This window comes from Hypanus sabinus, chromosome 9 (genome assembly GCF_030144855.1).
Source record: "Hypanus sabinus isolate sHypSab1 chromosome 9, sHypSab1.hap1, whole genome shotgun sequence".
Taxonomy (NCBI): Eukaryota; Metazoa; Chordata; class Chondrichthyes; order Myliobatiformes; family Dasyatidae; genus Hypanus; species Hypanus sabinus.
The window spans coordinates 77,168,462-77,189,430 of NC_082714.1; the positions used below are offsets into that span (position 1 = coordinate 77,168,462).

General features: G+C 58.8%; 1 protein-coding gene across 1 annotated transcript in view; it reads right to left on the reverse strand.

Annotated features, from left to right (window-relative positions):
- LOC132400062 (rho guanine nucleotide exchange factor 2-like) overlaps window positions 1-20,969 on the reverse strand; it is a 569,765-nt gene that overhangs the window by 32,256 nt on the left and 516,540 nt on the right. Inside the window, 4 exon segments of the mRNA XM_059981145.1 lie at window positions 9,809-9,934; window positions 16,010-16,260; window positions 17,101-17,247; window positions 18,665-18,774. Of these exon segments, the coding sequence (XP_059837128.1) occupies window positions 9,809-9,934; window positions 16,010-16,260; window positions 17,101-17,247; window positions 18,665-18,774 (634 nt within the window).

The window sequence follows — 20,969 nt, forward strand, 5'->3', positions numbered from 1 at the left end:
AGTTTCGAGACCGTTGGGCTCCGCGGGGTGTAAATGCCATCGTGGATAGGGATGGCAACATTCTGGTGTAATGTCTATTGTCTATTTGTAGTGCAGTAATTGTGTTTGCCACTGTTTTGTATATATTGTATAGCACTGTGGCGACCCATTTCCTGCCGCATCCGAACCGACTCACAATTAGATAGCCTACGGGGGTTTGCGAGCACAGAGCTTTGGAGCCTCTGCGCCATGGGGGGCCGGTTGAGGGAGGCTTAAAAGTGAGGCTGAAGTTTTCGAATAAAGTTTTTTCCTTCGACTGCAGTTACCGACTCCGTGTCGTAATTTTAGCGCTGCGTGTAGCACACCGCTACAATTGGTGACCCCGACGGTCCAATCGATTTTTGGACCAGAAATGACCGACGCCGCCTCTGTTCATGCGCTTTCGTTGAAACTGCCGGGTTTCTGGACACAGCGCCCGGACCTATGGTTCCAGCAAGCCGAAGCCCAATTCCACGTTCGCCAGATCACCTCAGAAGACACCCGCTACTACTACGTGGTGAGCTCCCTCGACCAGGACACAGTGGCCCAGGTCGCGGAGTTCGTACAGTCGCCCCCGGCAGACGGCAAGTACGCAGAAATCAAAGCCCTGCTCCTCAGGACTTTCGGACTCTCACGGCGCGAGCGGGCTGCCCGTTTACTGCACCTGGATGGCTTGGGTGACAGACCTCCATCGGCTTTAATGAATGAGATGTTGTCTCTGGCCGACGGACACACATGCCTCATGTTTGAGCAGGCATTCCTGGAGCAGCTGCCCGAGGACATACGCCTGCTGCTGTCCGACGCGGATTTCAGTGACCCCCGGAAGGTGGCAGCCCGGGCGGACTTGCTGTGGAATGCCAAAAAGGTGAGCGGGGCGTCCATCGCACAGATCTCCCAGCCATGCTCCCGGCAGCAAACCAGTCCAGGCCCGGCCGCAGAGCCCGCCAACCCCCGGCCCAATGAACACTGGTGCTTCTACCACCAGCGGTGGGGCGCAGAAGCCCGCCGTTGTCGCCCGCCCTGCGAGTTCCCGGGAAGCGCCAGGGCCAGCCGCCGCTGATGGCTACGGCGGCTGACCATCGGGATAGCCTCCTGTATGTGTGGGATAGAAGGTCGGGACGCCGGTTTTTGGTTGATACTGGGGCTGAGATCAGCGTTTTACCTCTGACGAGTTATGACACCCGCAGCAGGGCACCGGGTCCCCCCCTGAGGGCCGTGAATGGCAGCACAGTAAGGACCTATGGCACCCGTCAGGTGCAGCTACAGTTCGGCTCCAGCCAGTTCACGTGGGACTTCACACTGGCCGCCGTAGCCCAACCGCTTCTGGGTGCGGATTTTTTGCGGGCTCACAGCCTACTGGTCGACCTGCCCAGGAAGAGACTGGTCCACGCCGAGACCTTTCAGACGTTCTCCCTGGGTGCAGCCCAGTTGCCAGCCCCTCACCTCGGCTCCATCACGCTGTCCGACAACGACTTCACCAGGGTCCTGGCGGAGTTCCCATCGGTTCTGGCACCGCAGTTCACAGCGGCCATGCCCAGGCACGGCGTACAGCACCACATCCCGACCCAGGGACCACCCCTCCACGCCCGCGCTCGGCGGCTTCCCCCGGACTAGCTCCGACTGGCGAAGGAGGAGTTCAAGAGGATAGAGGAATTGGGGATCATCCGGCGGTCCGACAGCCCATGGGCCTCCCCCCTGTACATGGTGCCCAAAGCGACGGGGGGCTGGAGACCGTGCGGCGACTACCGCAGGCTGAACGAGGCTACCACACCGGACCGCTACCCTGTGCCGCACATTCAGGACTTTGCAGCAAACCTGCACGGCGCACGGATCTTCTCCAAGGTAGATCTCGTCCGAGGGTACCATCAAATCCCGATGCATCCTGACGACGTCCCCAAAACGGCTCTCATCACCCCTTTCGGCCTTTTCGAGTTCCTCCGCATGCCGTTCGGCCTGAAGAATGCCGCACAGACGTTCCAGCAGTTAATGGACGCGGTGGGACGGGACCTGGACTTCGCGTTCATCTATTTGGATGACATCCTCATAGCCAGCAGCAGTCGTCAGGAGCATCTGTCCCATCTCCGTCAACTTTGCGCCCGACTGAGTGAGTACGGTCTTACAATCAACCCCGCCAAATGCCAGTTCGGACTCGATACCATTGACTTCCTGGGCCACAGGATTACTAAAGACGGGGCAACCCCTCTGCCCGCTAAGGTAGATGCGGTCCGCCTCTTTCCCCGACCCACCACGATCAAAGCCCTTCAGGAATTCGTAGGTATGGTCAATTTCTACCGCCGCTTCCTCCCTTCAGCTGCCCGGATCATGCGCCCCCTGTTCGCCCTGATGTCGGGTCCGAGCAAGGACATTACCTGGGACGAGGAGTCCGCCGCCGCTTTCGTTCAAACGAAGGAAGCTTTGGCGAACGCCGCGATGCCAGTACATCCCAGAATGGACACCCCTACCGCCCTCACAGTGGACGCATCTAACACGGCAGTTGGTGGGGTGCTGGAGCAACTCATCGCAGGTTGCTGGCAACCCCTGGCGTTTTTCAGCAAACACCTGCGACCACCCGAGCTCAAATACAGTGCTTTCGACCGGGAACTGTTGGCGCTATACCTAGCAATCTGGCATTTCAGGTACTTCCTAGAAGGTCGGCCCTTCGCCGCGTTCACGGACCACAAACCGCTTACCTTTGCGTTTACGAAAGCATCCGACCCCTGGTCATCCCGCCAGCAACGCCACCTGTCCTACATCTCTGAATACACGACGGATGTCCGGCACGTCTCGGGTAAGGACAATGTCGTGGCGGATGCGCTCTCTCGCCCTACCGTTCATGCCCTTTCCCAAGGGGTAGACTATGAGGCACTGGCAGAGGCGCAGCAGGCGGATGAGGAGATTCAGAGTTACAGAACCGCAGTCTCCGGTTTGCAGCTCCAGGACCTCCCCGTGGGCCCAGGTGAGAGGACCCTACTCTGTGACGTCGCCACCGGCCAGCCCCGTCCCATCGTCCCGACAGCCTGGCGGCGCCGCGTTTTCGACTCCATTCATAACTTGGCGCATCCCTCCATCCGGACAACTGTCCGGATGGTTTCCAGCAGGTTCGTTTGGCACGGACTCCGCAAACAGGTCAGTGAATGGGCCAAAACGTGCATGCACTGCCAGACGGCCAAGGTGCAGCGGCACACCAAAGCCCCACCGCAGCAGTTCCATCCCGCCCACCGGCGTTTCGACCACATTCATGTGTATATCGTGGGCCCCCTGCCAGTGTCGCGCAGAGCGCGGCACCTCCTGACTATCGTGGACCGGTTCACAAGATGGCCAGAGGCGGTCCCGCTCACCGACACCACCTCCGAATCTTGCGCCAGAGCCCTGATCGCCACCTGGATATCTCGCTTTGGTGTACCAGCCCACATTACCTCCGACAGAGGCGCCCAGTTCACCTCCAGCCTGTGGTCAGCTATGGCCAGCCTTTTGGGGACTCAGCTGCACCACACCACTGCCTACCCACCCACAGTCGAACGGGCTAGTGGAGCGTTTCCACCGTCACCTGAAGTCGGCCCTCATGGCCCGCCTGCGAGGAGCCAACTGGGCGGACGAGCTTCCCTGGGTCCTCCTCGGCATCCGCACAGCGCCCAAGGACGACCTGCACGCCTCGTCGGCCGAGTTGGTATACGGCGCGCCCCTGGTCGTCCCCGGGGAGTTCCTACCAGCCCCAAGGGGGCAAGAGGAAGAACCCGCAGCAGTCCTGGGCAGACTACGCGAGAAGCTCGGTAACCTGGCCCCCATACCCACTTCACAGCACGGGCGGCACCCGACCTGCGTACCCAAAGACCTACAGAACTGTAAGTTTGTATTTGTACGAAGGGGCGGGCATCGGCCACCGCTGCAGCGGCCATACGAGGGGCCGTTTATGGTGCTCCGGAACAACGGGTCCACGTTCGTGCTGGACGTTGGGGGGAAAGAGGAGGTTTTCACGGTGGACCGCCTCAAACCGGCCCATGTGGACCTGGCGCAACCGGCCGAGTTTCCGGCACCTCGGCGCAGAGGCCGACCTCCCAAGCAGGTTCTGGCCCAGACTGTGGACATTGGGGGGTGTATCGCCGGTTCTGGGGGGGGGGGTTATGTGGCGACCCATTTCCTGGCACATCCGAACCGACTCACAATTAGATAGTCTACGGGGGTTTGCGAGCACAGAGCTTTGGAGCCTCTGCGCCATGGGGGGCCGGTTGACAGAGGCTTAAAAGTGAGGCTGAAGTTTTCGAATAAAGTTTTTTCCTTCGACTGCAGTTACCGACTCCGTGTCGTAATTTTAGCGCTGCATGTAGCACACCGCTACAGCACCGATATTTGTAATAAAGGATTTTGTAATAATAATAAAGGATCAGACACAGAGTGAAACTCCCTCCACACCGTCCCATCACACACTCCCAGGGTCAGACACAGAGTGAAACTCCCTCCACACCGGCCCATCACACACTCCCGGGGTCAGACACAGAGTGAAACTCCCTCCACACCGTCCCATCACACACCCCCGGGGTCAGACACAGAGTGAAACTCCCTACACACCGTCCCATCACACACTCCCGGGGTCAGACACAGAGTGAAACTCCCTAAACACCGGCCCATCACACACTCCCGGGGTCAGACACAGAGTGAAACTCCCTCCACACCGTCCCAACAGACACTCCCAGGGTCAGACACAGAGTGAAACTCCCTCCACACCGTCCCATCACACACTCCCAGGGTCAGACACAGAGTGAAACTCCCTCCACACTGTCCCATCACACACTCCCGGAGTCAGACACAGAGTGAAACTCCCTCCATACCGTCCCATCACACACTCCCGGGGGTCAGACACAGAGTGAAACTCCCTCCAAACCGTCCCATCACACACTCCAGGGGTCAGAAACAGAGTGAAACTCCCTCCACACCAGCCCATCACACACTCCCGGGGTCAGACACAGAGTGAAACTCCCTCCACACCGTCCCATCACACACTCCCAGGGTCAGACACAGAGTGAAACTCCCTCCACACCGTCCCATCACACACTCCCGGGGTCAGAAACAGAGTGAAACTCCCTCCACACCGTCCCATCACACACTCCTGGGGTCAGAAACAGAGTGAAACTCCCTCCACACCGGCCCATCACACACTCCCGGGGTCAGACACAGAGTGAGACTCCCTCCACACCGTCCCATCACACACTCCTGGGGTCAGACAGAGTGATACTCCCTGCACACTGTCCCATCACACACTCCCGGGGTCAGACACAGAGTGAAACTCCCTCCACACCGGCCCATCACACATTCCCGGAGTCAGACACAGAGTGAAACTCCCTCCACACCGTCCCATCACACACTCCCGGGGTCAGACACAGAGTGAAACTCCCTCCACACCGTCCCATCACACACTCCCGGGGTCAGACACAGAGTGAAACTCCCTCCACACCGTCCCATCACACACTCCCGGGGTCAGACACAGAGTGAAACTCCCTCTACACCGTCCCATCACACACTCCCGGGGTCAGACACAGAGTGAAACTCCCTCCACACCGTCCCATCACACACTCCCAGGGTCAGACACAGAGTGAAACTCCCTCCACACCGTCCCATCACACACTCCCGGGGTCAGAAACAGAGTGAAACTCCCTCCACACCGTCCCATCACACACTCCTGGGGTCAGAAACAGAGTGAAACTCCCTCCACACCGGCCCATCACACACTCCCGGGGTCAGACACAGAGTGAGACTCACTCCACACCGTCCCATCACACACTCCTGGGGTCAGACAGAGTGATACTCCCTGCACACTGTCCCATCACACACTCCCGGGGTCAGACACAGAGTGAAACTCCCTCCACACCGGCCCATCACACATTCCCGGAGTCAGACACAGAGTGAAACTCCCTCCACACCGTCCCATCACACACTCCCGGGGTCAGACACAGAGTGAAACTCCCTCCACACCGTCCCATCACACACTCCCGGGGTCAGACACAGAGTGAAACTCCCTCCACACCGTCCCATCACACACTCCCGGGGTCAGACACAGAGTGAAACTCCCTCTACACCGTCCCATCACACACTCCCGGGGTCAGACACAGAGTGAAACTCCCTCCACACCGTCCCATCACACACTCCCGGGGTCAGACACAGAGTGAAACTCCCTCCACACCGTCCCATCACACACTCCCGGGGTCAGACACAGAGTGAAACTCCCTCCGCACCGTCCCATCACACACTCCCGGGGTCAGAAACAGAGTGAAACTCCCTCCGCACCGTCCCATCACACACTCCCGGGGTCAGAAACAGAGTGAAACTCCCTCCACACCGTCCCATCACACACTCCCAGGGTCAGACACAGAGTGAAACTCCCTCCACACCGTCCCATCACACACTTCCAGGGTCAGACACAGAGTGAAACTCCCTCTACACCGTCCCATCACACACTCCCGGGGTCAGACACAGAGTGAAACTCCCTCCACACCGTCCCATCACACACTCCCGGGGTCAGACACAGAGTGAAACTCCCTCCACACCGTCCCATCACACACTCCCGGGGTCAGACAGTGAAACTCCCTCCACACTGTCCCATCACACACTCCCGGGGTCAGACACAGAGTGAAACTCCCTCCACACCGTCCCATCACACACTCCCGGGGTCAGACACAGAGTGAAACTCCCTCTACACCGTCCCATCACACACTCCCGGGGTCAGACACAGAGTGAAACTCCCTCCACACCGTCCCATCACACAGACCGACTCAGGCCGAGCTGCTGGTCGGGCCCAGACCCCGCAATCTTCTCCGGGAGCCGTGTCCGCACAACTTGAGCCGTCTCTCATCGATACCCACAGTCCCATTCAGGGATGCAAGTAGGAGGTATCTGTATGGGCTGCTACTCCACATCCTCCACTTCCCTGCCCTTGTACACCGTCCCGACACGCCATGGCGGTCGGTCCTTCCACCCAGAGGTGAGGAGTGTCCCCACTGGAAGTCCCTTTACGCCGGGGTTCTTCCCATGCACCGGGGGGATCTCGGCTGGAGGGTACTGCATAGGGCAGTGCCCTGCAATAAGTTTTTCAGTTTGTACATGGACTTCCCACCCGCATGCCACTTCTGCGGGCTGGAGGAGACCGTGTACCACATGTACTTGGAGTGTGTGAGGCTGCAGCCTCTTTTTGCATATTTGCGTGGGCTGCTTCTCGCCTTCTGGCTGCATTTTAGTCCCACCCTGTTTATATATGGTCATCCAGTAAGGAAGGGGGCATGGAGGGATGAGGATGTCCTAGTCAACTTGCTCCTGGGGCTGGCGAAATCCGCCATCCGAGGGTCTTGGAAACGGGTGGCGGGAGGATCTCCCCGAGCAGACTGCCTGGCAATGTTTAGGGGGTATGTTCGTGCCCGGGTAACTATTGAAAAGGAACACGCGCAGTCCACAGTGGCCTTGGAGGAGTTTTGAGACCGTTGGGATCCGCGGGGTGTAAATGCCATCGTGGATAGAGATGGCAACATTCTGGTGTAATGTCTATTGTCTATTTGTAGTGCAGTAATTGTGTTTGCCACTGTTTTGTATATATTGTATAGCACCGAAATTTGTAATAAAGGATTTTGTAATAAAAAAAAGGGGTCAGACACAGAGTGAAACTCCCTCCACACCGTCCCATCACACACTCCCAGGGTCAGACACAGAGTGAAACTCCCTCCACACCGTCCCATCACACACTCCCAGGGTCAGACACAGAGTGAAACTCCCTCTACACCGTCCCATCACACACTCCCGGGGTCAGACACAGAGTGAAACTCCCTCCACACCGTCCCATCACACACTCCTGGGGTCAGACACAGAGTGAAACTCCCTCCACACCGTCCCATCACACACTCCCGGGGTCAGACAGTGAAACTCCCTCCACACTGTCCCATCACACACTCCTGGCGTCTGACACAGAGTGAAACTCCCTCCACACCGGCCCATCACACACTCCCAGGGTCAGACACAGAGTGAAACTCCCTCCACACCGGCACAACACACACTCCCGGGGTCAGACACAGAGTGAAACTCCCTCCACACCGGCCCATCACACACTCCCGGGGTCAGACACAGAGTGAAACTCCCTCCACACCGGCCCATCACACACTCCCGGGGTCAGACACAGAGTGAAACTCCCTCCACACCGGCCCATCACACACTCCTGGGGTCAGACACAGAGTGAAACTCCCTCCACACCGGCCCATCACACACTCCCGGGGTCTGACACAGAGTGAAACTCCCTCCACACCCGCCCATCACACACTCCCGGGGTCTGACACAGAGTGAAACTCCCTCCACACCGGCCCATCACACACTCCCAGGGTCAGACACAGAGTGAAACTCCCTCCACACCGGCCCATCACACACTCCCGGGGTCAGACACAGAGTGAAACTCCCTCCACACCGGCCCATCACACACTCCTGGGGTCTGACACAGCGTGAAACTCCCTCTACACTGGCCCATCACACACTCCCGGGGTCAGACACAGAGTGAAACTCCCTCCACACCGGCCCATCACACACTCCTGGGGTCTGACACAGAGTGAAACTCCCTCCACACCGGCGCATCACACACTCCCGGGGTCAGACACAGAGTGAAACTCCCTCCACACCGTCCCATCACACACTCCCGGGGTCAGACACAGAGTGAAACTCCCTCCACACCGTCCCATCACACACTCCCGGGGTCAGACACAGAGTGAAACTCCCTCCACACCGGCCCATCACACACTCCCGGGGTCAGACAGAGTGAAACTCCCTCAACACCGTCCCATCACACACTCCCGGGGTCAGACACAGAGTGAAACTCCCTCCACACCGGCCCATCACACACTCCTGGGGTCTGACACAGAGTGAAACTCCCTCCACACCGTCCCATCACACACTCCCGGGGTCAGACACAGAGTGAAACTCCCTCCACACCGTCCCATCACACACTCCCGGGGTCAGACACAGAGTGAAACTCCCTCCACACCGTCCCATCACACACTCCCGGGGTCAGACACAGAGTGAAACTCCCTCCACACCGTCCCATCACGCACTCCCGGGGTCAGACACAGAGTGACACTCCCTCCACACTGTCCCATCACACACTCCCGGGGTCAGACACAGAGTGAAACTCCCTCCACACCGTCCCATCACACACTCCCGGGGTCAGACACCGAGTGAAACTCCCTCCACACCGGCCCATCACACACTCCTGGGGTCTGACACAGAGTGAAAGTCCCTCCACACTGTCCCATCACACACTCCCGGGGTCAGACACCGAGTGAAACTCCCTCCACACCGGCCCATCACACACTCCTGGGGTCTGACACAGAGTGAAACTCCCTCCACACCGTCCCATCACACACTCCCGGGGTCAGACACAGAGTGAAACTCCCTCCACACCGTCCCATCACACACTCCCGGGGTCAGACACAGAGTGAAACTCCCTCCACACCGTCCCATCACACACTCCCGGGGTCAGACACAGAGTGAAACAACCTCCACACCGTCCCATCACACACTCCCGGGGTCAGACACAGAGTGAAACTCCCTCCACACCGGCACAACACACACTCCCGGGGACAGACACAGAGTGAAACTCCCTCCACACCGTCCCATCACACACTCCCGGGGTCAGACACAGAGTGAAAAACCCTCCACACCGTCCCATCACACACTGCCGACTGGGAAGGATTCCTCATTCCCACTGTCAGTGCTGTTGGTCACGGACACTCTCTGCTTGCAGCCCCGAGACAGCTTAGGATCCACTCACCCGTACAAACTGCTGGAAGCGCTTGTCCCGAGTGTACAACTCCTTATACAGTTTCACAGCCTTGGTATGTCGGCTGCAGAAATCGGCGTAGGCTTTCTTCATCAGCTCTGCGTTCTTCCCCGAGAACTGCGGCAGCAAGAGTAGCAGTAAGTCAATGAGAGAGTGTCCATGTCAATGAGAGAGTGCGCACAGTGGGGGAGAGCAGCCAGCGAGGGTCCATGTCAATGAGAGAGTGCGCACAGTGGGGGAGAGCAGCCAGCGAGGGTCCATGTCAATGAGAGTGCGCACAGTGGGGGAGAGCAGCCAGCGAGGGTCCATGTCAATGAGAGTGCGCACAGTGGGGGAGAGCAGCCAGCGAGGGTCCATGTCAATGAGAGAGTGCGCACAGTGGGGGAGAGCAGCCAGCGAGGGTCCATGTCAATGAGAGAGTGCGCACAGTGGGGGAGAGCAGCCAGCGAGGGTCCATGTCAATGAGAGAGTGCGCACAGTGGGGGAGAGCAGCCAGCGAGGGTCCATGTCAATGAGAGAGTGCGCACAGTGGGGGAGAGCAGCCAGCGAGGGTCCATGTCAATGAGAGAGTGTACACAGTGGGGGAGAGCAGCCAGCGAGGGTCCATTTCAATGAGAGAGTGCGCACAGTGGGGGAGAGCAGCCAGCGAGGGTCCATGTCAAAGAGAGTGCGCACAGTGGGGGAGAGCAGCCAGCGAGGGTCCATGTCAATGAGAGAGTGCGCACAGTGGGGGAGAGCAGCCAGCGAGGGTCCATTTCAATGAGAGAGTGCGCACAGTGGGGGAGAGCAGCCAGCGAGGGTCCATGTCAATGAGAGAGTGTGCACAGTGGGGGAGAGCAGCCAGCGAGGGTCCATTTCAATGAGAGAGTGCGCACAGTGGGGGAGAGCAGCCAGCGAGGGTCCATGTCAGTGAGAGTGCGCACAGTGGGGGAGAGCAGCCAGCGAGGGTCCATGTCAGTGAGAGTGCGCACAGTGGGGGAGAGCAGCCAGCGAGGGTCCATGTCAATGAGAGAGTGCGCACAGTGGGGGAGAGCAGCCAGCGAGGGTCCATGTCAATGAGAGAGTGCGCACAGTGGGGGAGAGCAGCCAGCGAGGGTCCATGTCAATGAGAGAGTGCGCACAGTGGGGGAGAGCAGCCAGCGAGGGTCCATGTCAATGAGAGAGTGCGCACAGTGGGGGAGAGCAGCCAGCGAGGGTCCATGTCAATGAGAGAGTGCGCACAGTGGGGGAGAGCAGCCAGCGAGGGTCCATGTCAATGAGAGAGTGCGCACAGTGGGGGAGAGCAGCCAGCGAGGGTCCATGTCAATGAGAGAGTGCGCACAGTGGGGGAGAGCAGCCAGCGAGGGTCCATGTCAATGAGAGAGTGCGCACAGTGGGGAGAGCAGCCAGCGAGGGTCCATGTCAATGAGAGAGTGCGCACAGTGGGGGAGAGCAGCCAGCGAGGGTCCATGTCAATGAGAGAGCGCGCACAGTGGGGGAGAGCAGCCAGCGAGGGTCCATGTCAATGAGAGAGCGCGCACAGTGGGGGAGAGCAGCCAGCGAGGGTCCATGTCAATGAGTGAGTGCGCACAGTGGGGGAGAGCAGCCAGCGAGGGTCCATGTCAATGAGAGAGTGCGCACAGTGGGGGAGAGCAGCCAGTGAGGGTCCATGTCAATGAGAGAGTGCGCACAGTGGGGGAGAGCAGCCAGCGAGGGTCCATGTCAATGAGAGAGTGCGCACAGTGGGGGAGAGCAGCCAGCGAGGGTCCATGTCAATGAGAGAGTGCGCACAGTGGGGGAGAGCAGCCAGCGAGGGTCCATGTCAATGAGAGAGTGCGCACAGTGGGGGAGAGCAGCCAGCGAGGGTCCATGTCAATGAGAGAGTGCGCACAGTGGGGGAGAGCAGCCAGCGAGGGTCCATGTCAATGAGAGAGTGCGCACAGTGGGGGAGAGCAGCCAGCGAGGGTCCATGTCAATGAGAGAGTGCGCACAGTGGGGGAGAGCAGCCAGCGAGGGTCCATGTCAATGAGAGAGTGCGCACAGTGGGGGAGAGCAGCCAGCGAGGGTCCATGTCAATGAGAGAGTGCGCACAGTGGGGGAGAGCAGCCTGCGAGGGTCCATGTCAATGAGAGAGTGCGCACAGTGGGGGAGAGCAGCCAGCGAGGGTCCATGTCAATGAGAGAGTGCGCACAGTGGGGGAGAGCAGCCAGCGAGGGTCCATGTCAATGAGAGTGCGCGCACAGTGGGGGAGAGCAGCCAGCGAGGGTCCATGTCAATGAGAGAGTGCGCACAGTGGGGGAGAGCAGCCAGCGAGGGTCCATGTCAATGAGAGAGCGCGCACAGTGGGGGAGAGCAGCCAGCGAGGGTCCATGTCAATGAGAGAGTGCGCACAGTGGGGGAGAGCAGCCAGCGAGGGTCCATGTCAATGAGAGAGTGCGCACAGTGGGGGAGAGCAGCCAGTGAGGGTCCACGTCAATGAGAGAGTGCGCACAGTGGGGGAGAGCAGCCAGTGAGGGTCCACGTCAATGAGAGAGTGCGCACAGTGGGGGAGAGCAGCCAGTGAGGGTCCAAGTCAATGAGAGAGTGCGCACAGTGGGGGAGAGCAGCCAGTGAGGGTCCATGTCAATGAGAGAGTGCGCACAGTGGGGGAGAGCAGCCAGCGAGGGTCCATGTCAATGAGAGAGTGCGCACAGTGGGGGAGAGCAGCCAGCGAGGGTCCATGTCAATGAGAGAGTGCGCACAGTGGGGGAGAGCAGCCAGTGAGGGTCCACGTCAATGAGAGAGTGCGCACAGTGGGGGAGAGCAGCCAGCGAGGGTCCACGTCAATGAGAGAGTGCGCACAGTGGGGGAGAGCAGCCAGCGAGGGTCCATGTCAATGAGAGAGTGCGCACAGTGGGGGAGAGCAGCCAGCGAGGGTCCATGTCAATGAGAGAGTGCGCACAGTGGGGGAGAGCAGCCAGCGAGGGTCCATGTCAATGAGAGAGTGCGCACAGTGGGGGAGAGCAGCCAGCGAGGGTCCATGTCAATGAGAGAGTGCGCACAGTGGGGGAGAGCAGCCAGTGAGGGTCCACGTCAATGAGAGAGTGCGCACAGTGGGGGAGAGAAGCCAGTGAGGGTCCATGTCAATGAGAGAGTGCGCACAGTGGGGGAGAGCAGCCAGTGAGGGTCCAAGTCAATGAGAGAGTGCGCACAGTGGGGGAGAGCAGCCAGTGAGGGTCCAAGTCAATGAGAGAGTGCGCACAGTGGGGGAGAGCAGCCAGCGAGGGTCCATGTCAATGAGAGAGCGCACAGTGGGAGAGAGCAGCCAGCGAGGGTCCATGTCAATGAGAGAGTGCGCACAGTGGGGGAGAGCAGCCAGCGAGGGTCTATATCAATGAGAGAGTGCGCACAGTGGGGGAGAGCAGCCAGCGAGGGTCCATGTCAATGAGAGAGTGCGCACAGTGGGGGAGAGCAGCCAGCGAGGGTCCATGTCAATGAGAGAGTGCGCACAGTGGGGGAGAGCAGCCAGCGAGGGTCCATGTCAATGAGAGAGTGCGCACAGTGGGGGAGAGCAGCCAGTGAGGGTCCACGTCAATGAGAGAGTGCGCACAGTGGGGGAGAGCAGCCAGCGAGGGTCCATGTCAATGAGAGAGTGCGCACAGTGGGGGAGAGCAGCCAGAGAGGGTCCATGTCAAAGAGAGAGTGCGCACAGTGGGGGAGAGCAGCCAGTGAGGGTCCACGTCAATGACAGAGTGCGCACAGTGGGGGAGAGCAGCCAGCGAGGGTCCATGTCAATGAGAGAGTGCGCACAGTGGGGGAGAGCAGCCAGCGAGGGTCCATTTCAATGAGAGAGTGCGCACAGTGGGGGAGAGCAGCCAGCGAGGGTCCATGTCAATGAGAGAGTGCGCACAGTGGGGGAGAGCAGCCAGCGAGGGTCCGTGTCAATGAGAGAGTGCGCACAGTGGGGGAGAGCAGCCAGCGAGGGTCCATGTCAATGAGAGAGTGTGCATAGTGGGGGAGAGCAGCCAGCGAGGGTCCATGTCAATGAGAGAGTGTGCACAGTGGGGGAGAGCAGCCAGCGAGGGTCCATGTCAGTGAGAGTGCGCACAGTGGGGGAGAGCAGCCAGTGAGGGTCCATGTCAATGAGAGAGTGCGCACAGTGGGGGAGAGCAGCCAGCGAGGGTCCATGTCAATGAGAGTGCGCACAGTGGGGGAGAGCAGCCAGCGAGGGTCCATGTCAATGAGAGTGCGCACAGTGGGGGAGAGCAGCCAGCGAGGGTCCATGTCAATGAGAGAGTGCGCACAGTGGGGGAGAGCAGCCAGCGAGGGTCCACGTCAATGAGAGAGTGCGCACAGTGGGGGAGAACAGCCAGCGAGGGTCCATGTCAATGAGAGTGCGCACAGTGGGGGAGAGCAGCCAGCGAGGGTCCATGTCAATGAGAGAGTGCGCACAGTGGGGGAGAGCAGGCAGCGAGGGTCCATGTCAATGAGAGAGTGCGCACAGTGGGGGAGAGCAGCCAGCGAGGGTCCATGTCAATGAGAGTGCGCACAGTGGGGGAGAGCAGCTAGCGAGGGTCCAGGTCAATGAGAGAGTGCGCACAGTGGGGGAGAGCAGCCAGCGAGGGTCCATGTCAATGAGAGAGTGCGCACAGTGGGGGAGAGCAGCCAGCGAGGGTCCACGTCAATGAGAGAGTGCGCACAGTGGGGGAGAGCAGCCAGTGAGGGTCCATGTCAGTGAGAGTGCGCACAGTGGGGGAGAGCAGCCAGCGAGGGTCCATGTCAATGAGAGAGTGCGCACAGTGGGGGAGAGCAGCCAGCGAGGGTCCATGTCAATGAGAGAGTGCACAGTGGGGGAGAGCAGCCAGCGAGGGTCCACGTCAATGAGAGAGTGCGCACAGTGGGGGAGAGCAGCCAGCGAGGGTCCATGTCAATGAGAGAGTGCTCACAGTGGGGGAGAGCAGCCAGCGATGGTCCACGTCAATGAGAGAGTGCGCACAGTGGGGGAGAGCAGCCAGCGAGGGTCCATGTCAATGAGAGAGTGCGCACAGTGGGGGAGAGCAGCCAGCGAGGGTCCATGTCAATGAGAGAGTGCGCACAGTGGGGGAGAGCAGCCAGCGAGGGTCCATGTCAATGAGAGAGTGCGCACAGTGGGGGAAAGCAGACAGCGAGGGTCCATGTCAATGAGAGAGTGCGCACAGTGGGGGAGAGCAGCCAGCGAGGGTCCATGTCAATGAGAGTGCGCACAGTGGGGGAGAGCAGCCAGCGAGGGTCCATGTCAATGAGAGAGTGCACAGTGGGGGAGAGCAGCCAGCGAGGGTCCATGTCAATGAGAGAGTGCGCACAGTGGCGGAGAGCAGCCAGCGAGGGTCCATGTCAATGAGAGTGCGCACAGTGGGGGAGAGCAGCCAGTGAGGGTCCATGTCAATGAGAGTGCGCACAGTGGGGGAGAGCAGCCAGCGAGGGTCCACGTCAATGAGAGAGTGCGCACAGTGGGGGAGAGCAGCCAGCGAGGGTCCATGTCAATGAGAGAGTGCGCACAGTGGGGGAGAGCAGCCAGCGAGGGTCCATGTCAATGAGAGTGCGCACAGTGGGGGAGAGCAGCCAGCGAGGGTCCACGTCAATGAGAGAGTGCGCACAGTCGGGGAGAGCAGCCAGCGAGGGTCCATGTCAATGAGAGAGTGCGCACAGTGGGAGAGAGCAGCCAGCGAGGGTCCATGTCAATGAGAGAGTGCGCACAGTGGGGGAGAGCAGCCAGCGAGGGTCCATGTCAATGAGAGAGTGCGCACAGTGGGGGAAGAGCATCCAGCGAGGGTCCATGTCAATGAGTGAGTGCACAGCGGGGGAGAGCAGCCAGCGAGGGTCCATGTCAATGAGAGTGCGCACAGTGGGGGAGAGGTGTGACGGAGGGAGATGGTGTGGGTGAGTGTTACAATGTCACCAGTCAGGCTGAGAAGCATGTTGATGTGAGTTGTGACTGTGGCTGACCAATATGGCTCTCAATTGGGTGATGCAAGTGTCAGTGTGAGTGTGTCAAGCTGTGTGTTGTGTTTCCCAACACGTGTGTATCTGCGTTATAAGTGTGTCAAGTGTGAGTGTGTTCAGGTGTGTCAGTATAATCCCTAACCCCCTCCCTCCCCGATACCTGGCCAAGCAGCAGATCCCCTCCCAGCCAGACAATGAGCGTGTCGGGTGGGCAGGTGAGTCTGGGAGTCTGCGACCCCTCCTCACATATACCTGGCTGACCAGCAGGTCGCCCAGCCGGGTGATAACAAAATTCTTGCTGCTGCCGTCCAGGAGGGACTCACGCCGACGTTCCAAGAGCCGGGTCAGGAACTGGATGTGGTATTCTGTCAGCTCGTCCAGCGCTGGGAACATGGTATCGGCTGTGTTGCTGTCCATCTGCAGGTCCTCCAGCATCCCCTTCCGAAAGATGTCCGACATAATCTTCAGCGTTCGTAGGTGGTGAACCTCCGTCTGGATCAGCTCTGCGATGATGATGGCAGAGGTCACGGAAGGCACAGAGATCAGGGTCAGAAATGGGGAGGCCAGAGGGGAGGCCAGGGTCATAGGTCACTAAGGAGGACAGAGTCACGGCTCCTATGGGACACAACACACTGTAGAATCAGCAGCCACACAGGGTCATGACCAAATGTATCAGAGGCTGTGGTCTCGCTGCAAAGACAGGGTCACAGGTCATGGGGGTTAGAGTACCATGGAGAGAACAGAGATGAGGACAGAAGACACAGTCTGAGGGTGCGGTACGGGAGAGCGTGTATGTGTGTAGGACAGTGAGCATGATGCAGCACGATTGGGAACGCACAGCAGGAGTGTGAGCGGAGGGAATTTGAAAATGGTACAGAGTGTTTACAGAGCAACGGGCATGAAGCATGCTGAAGTGCACAGTACACGGTACGTGGCACGGGCGGAGGATGCGGGACACGGTACGTGGCACGGGCGGAGGATGCGGGACACGGTACGTGGCACGGGCGGAGGATGCGGGACACGGTACGTGGCACGGGCGGAGGATGCGGGACACGGTACGTGGCACGGGCGGAGGATGCGGGACACGGTACGTGGCACGGGCGGAGGATGCGGGACACGGTACGTGGCACGGGCGGAGGATGCGGGACACGGTACGTGGCACGGGCGGAGGATGCGGGACACGGTACGTGGCACGGGCGGAGGATGCGGGACACGGCACGTGGCACGGGCGGAGGATGCCGGACACGGCACGTGGCACGGGCGGAGGATGCGGTACACGGTACGTGGTATGGGCGGAGGATGTGGTACACGGTTGTGCAGCATGGGAACCCCAGGGTGCTCACCATAGATGACATCCTGCCTCTTCATCACGTCCTTGCGGTGCTGCTGTAGGAAGCTGGCGTCCACGGCCAGGCTCCATGAGTCTGCCTCAAAGTCCTTCTCATCCGTCTCCAGGTCACCCATCAGCTGCTGGTAGATAGTTTCTGCGCCTTTTGTTCACACAAAAATACCTTCATTACAAACTGCATTCAAAAATGATATAAAATATGCCAAGAAACACAATGACAACGACTTACACAATTAGTAACACCAACTACATTCAATTAAAATGTTTCCATCTCAGTCAGGTTTGGTGTTCATTTCCTGCGCTACACAACGATCCCGGGGTTGATGCTCCTGGTGGAGCTGGGGACCACCGACCAGGATTGGAGAGGACTCCCTCCTAGGGGAGAAGGGGTAGTGTGAGACCACCCCGCTTTCCACCCTCTGGATCAGGGGATCATTTCCGGCTGTGCCCCGACACCCTCCTCATTTCCCCGGCTCAGCACTCAGTGTCGGGGTCACTATTCACCACCTCCGTGACACTCGGCCATCAGTGTGTGCCAGCACGTGGCATTGCACCATGCTTGCGCCACCCGCCTCAGCTTCCCGACATTCCTGCAGCACCCACTCAATCCCCAGTCAGTCAGGCACCCTGCGACAGATGGCATCCAACACGGCTAGGGAGTGCTGAGGGACAGAGGGACCTCAGTGTACGAGGGTAGGACACATTGTGAACGATAGGGAGTACTGAGGGACCTCGGTGTACAAGGGTAGGACACACTCTGTGACGGTAGGGAGTACTGAGGGACAGAGAGACCTCGGTGTACGAGGGTAGGACACACTCTGTGAATGGTAGGGAGTACTGAGGGACAGAGGGACCTCGGTGTACGAGAGTAGGACACACTCTGTGAATGGTAGGGAGTACTGAGGGACAGAGGGACATCGGTGTACAAGGGTAGGACACACTCTGCGAACGGTAGGCACTGAGGGACAGAGTTGCCTCGGTGTACAGGTCGAAGGATCCCTGAAGGTGGCAGCACAGATCAGGGGGTGAGGAAGGTGTTCGGGAAACTTGTCTCCTTTAGCCGGGCCACAGAATACAAGAGCAGGGAGTTTATGGTCCAACTGTATAAACCATCGGTCAGGCCACAGCTGGAGCACTGGGTGCAGTTCCAGTCAGGCTCTCGGACGGAGGTGAATGCACTGGAGAGGGTGCAGAGGAGATTGGCCAGGATGTTGCCTGGGATGAAGACTTTCAGTCAATGTGGAGAGAGGGGAGGCAGGGAGGGTGAGATCTGTGAGCAGAGTTAGAGGTGGGACGGGGAGGAGGCAGGCTGAAGAAGGGAGAGCAGGGTGAAGTGGATGGGAGTTGGGCAGGGTAATCTGTGAGTCAACAAGGAGGGGAGGCAGAGAGAGGGGTGGGCACTGGGGATTGGGACAGAGTAGGGGGGGGGGGTTTGGAACATTTGAGTGTGGACAGGGATGGGCAGGCATGGCAGTGGGGCTGTGCACCTGTTGGTGGGTACAGCCCCAGTTAGAGAACATACTCCCGCGACTGGAATGGGTGAGTGGGGTTTGGCTCACCCTCATCAATCAATGACTCAATCGACAATGCTCGATTTCTTGAGTTCAGAGAATCCGTTGACTGTGACAGAATCTTCCGGATACCCAGGGGCATCTCATCGTTCAGGTTCCTGGAATTGGAATGGTGGAAATAGATTTTGAAAATCAGCTGAAAATACAGGAACTTCGGGAATCACTGAGCACCCAAACTGACCGCACCCCTACAACAGCCGCATGACCTGTCAAGTATTTTCAGTTTTTATTTCAGTCAGCTCTCAGAACCTGGCTTCATCTGATGTAAAATATGCATTTTAAGGAGGAAGCAGAAAGGACAGCCTCCTTGAGCTGAAATAAGACACACTCCCTGGCCTGGGAGTGTGTGATGGGACGGTGTGGAGGGAGTTTCACTGTCTGACCCCGGGAGTGTGTGATGGGACGGTGTGGAGGGAGTTTCACTCTGTGTCTGACCCTGGGAGTGTGTGATGGGACGGTGTGGAGGGAGTTTCACTCTGTGTCTGACCCCTGGAGTGTGTGATGGGACGGTGTGGAGGGAGTTTCACTCTGTGTCTGACCCCGGGAGTGTGTGATGGGACAGTGTGGAGGGAGTTTCACTCTGTGTCTGACCCCGGGAGTGTGTGATGGGATGGTGTGGAGGGAGTTTCACTCTGTGTCTGACCCTGGGAGTGTGTGATGGGATGGTGTGGAGGGAGTTTCACTGTGTCTGACCCTGGGAGTGTGTGATGGGACGGTGTGGAGGGAGTTTCACTCTGTGTCTGACCCCGGGAGTGTGTGATGGGACGGTGTGGAGGGAGTTTCACTCTGTGTCTGACCCCGGGAGTGTGTGATGGGACAGTGCAGAGGGAGTTTCACTCTGTGTCTGACCCCGGGAGTGTGTGATGGGACGGTGAGGAGGGAGTTTCACTCTGTGTCTGACCCCGGGAGTGTGTGATGGGACAGTGTGGAGGGAGCTTCACTCGGTGTCTGACCCTGGAGTGTGTGATGGGACGGTGTGGAGAGAGTTTCACTCTGTGTCTGACCCCGGGAGTGTGTGATGGGACCGTGTGGAGGGAGCTTCACTCTGTGTCTGACCCTGGGAGTGGGTGATGGGACAGTGTGGAGGGAGTTTCACTCTCTGTCTGACCCTGGGAGTGTGTGATGGGACGGTGTGGAGGGAGTTTCACTGTGTCTGACCCTGGGAGTGTGTGATGGGACAGTGTGGAGGGAGTTTCACTCTGTGTCTGACCCCGGGAGTGTGTGATGGGACAGTGTGGAGGGAGTTTCACTCTGTGTCTGACCCTGGGAGTGTGTGATGGGCCGGTGTGGAGGGAGTTTCATTCTGTGTCTGAGCCCGGGAGTGTGTGATGGGACAGTGTGGAAGGAGTTTCTCTGTGTCTGACCCCTTTTTTTTAATACAAAATTCTTTATTACAAATATCGGTGCTATACAATATATACAAAACAGTGGCAAACACAATTACTGCACTACAAATAGACAATAGACATTACACCAGAACGTTGCCATCTCTATCCGTGATGGCATTTATACCCCGCGGAGCCCAACGGTCTCGAAACTCCTCTAAGGCCGCTGTGGACTGCGCGTGTTCTTTTTCAATATTTACCCGGGCACGAACATACCCCCTAAACATTGCCAAGCAGTCTGCCCGGGGAGATCCTCCCACCACCCGTTTCCAAGACCCACGGATGGCGGATTTCGCCAGCCCCAGGAGCAAGTTGACTAGGACATCCTCATCCCTCCATGCCCCCTTCCTTACTGGATGACCATATATAAACAGGGTGGGGCTAAAATGCAGCCAGAAGGCGAGAAGCAGCCCACGCAAATACGCAAAAAGAGGCTGCAGCCTCACACACTCTATGTACATGTGGTACACGGTCTCCTCCAGCCCGCAGAAGTGGCATGCAGGTGGGAGATCCATGTACAAGCTGAAAAACTTATTTCAGGGCACTGCTCTATGCAGTACCCTCCAGCCGAGATCCCCCCGGTGCATGGGAAGAACCCCCTCGTAAAGGGACTTCCAGTGGGGACCCTCCTCACCTCCGTGTGGAAGGACTGACCGCCATGGCGTGTCTGGACGGTGGACAAGGGCAAGGAAGTGGAGGATGTGGAGTAGCAGCCCATACAGATACCTCCTACTTGCATCCCTGAATGGGACTGTGGGTATCGATGAGAGACGGCTCAAGTTGTGTGGACACGGCTCCCGGAGAATATTGTGGGGTCTGGGCCCGACAAGCAGCTCGGCCTGAGTCGGTCCACACACCTGAGCCGCATCGACAACCACTGAGGTAGGACAAGGGTCGGCCAGGACCCC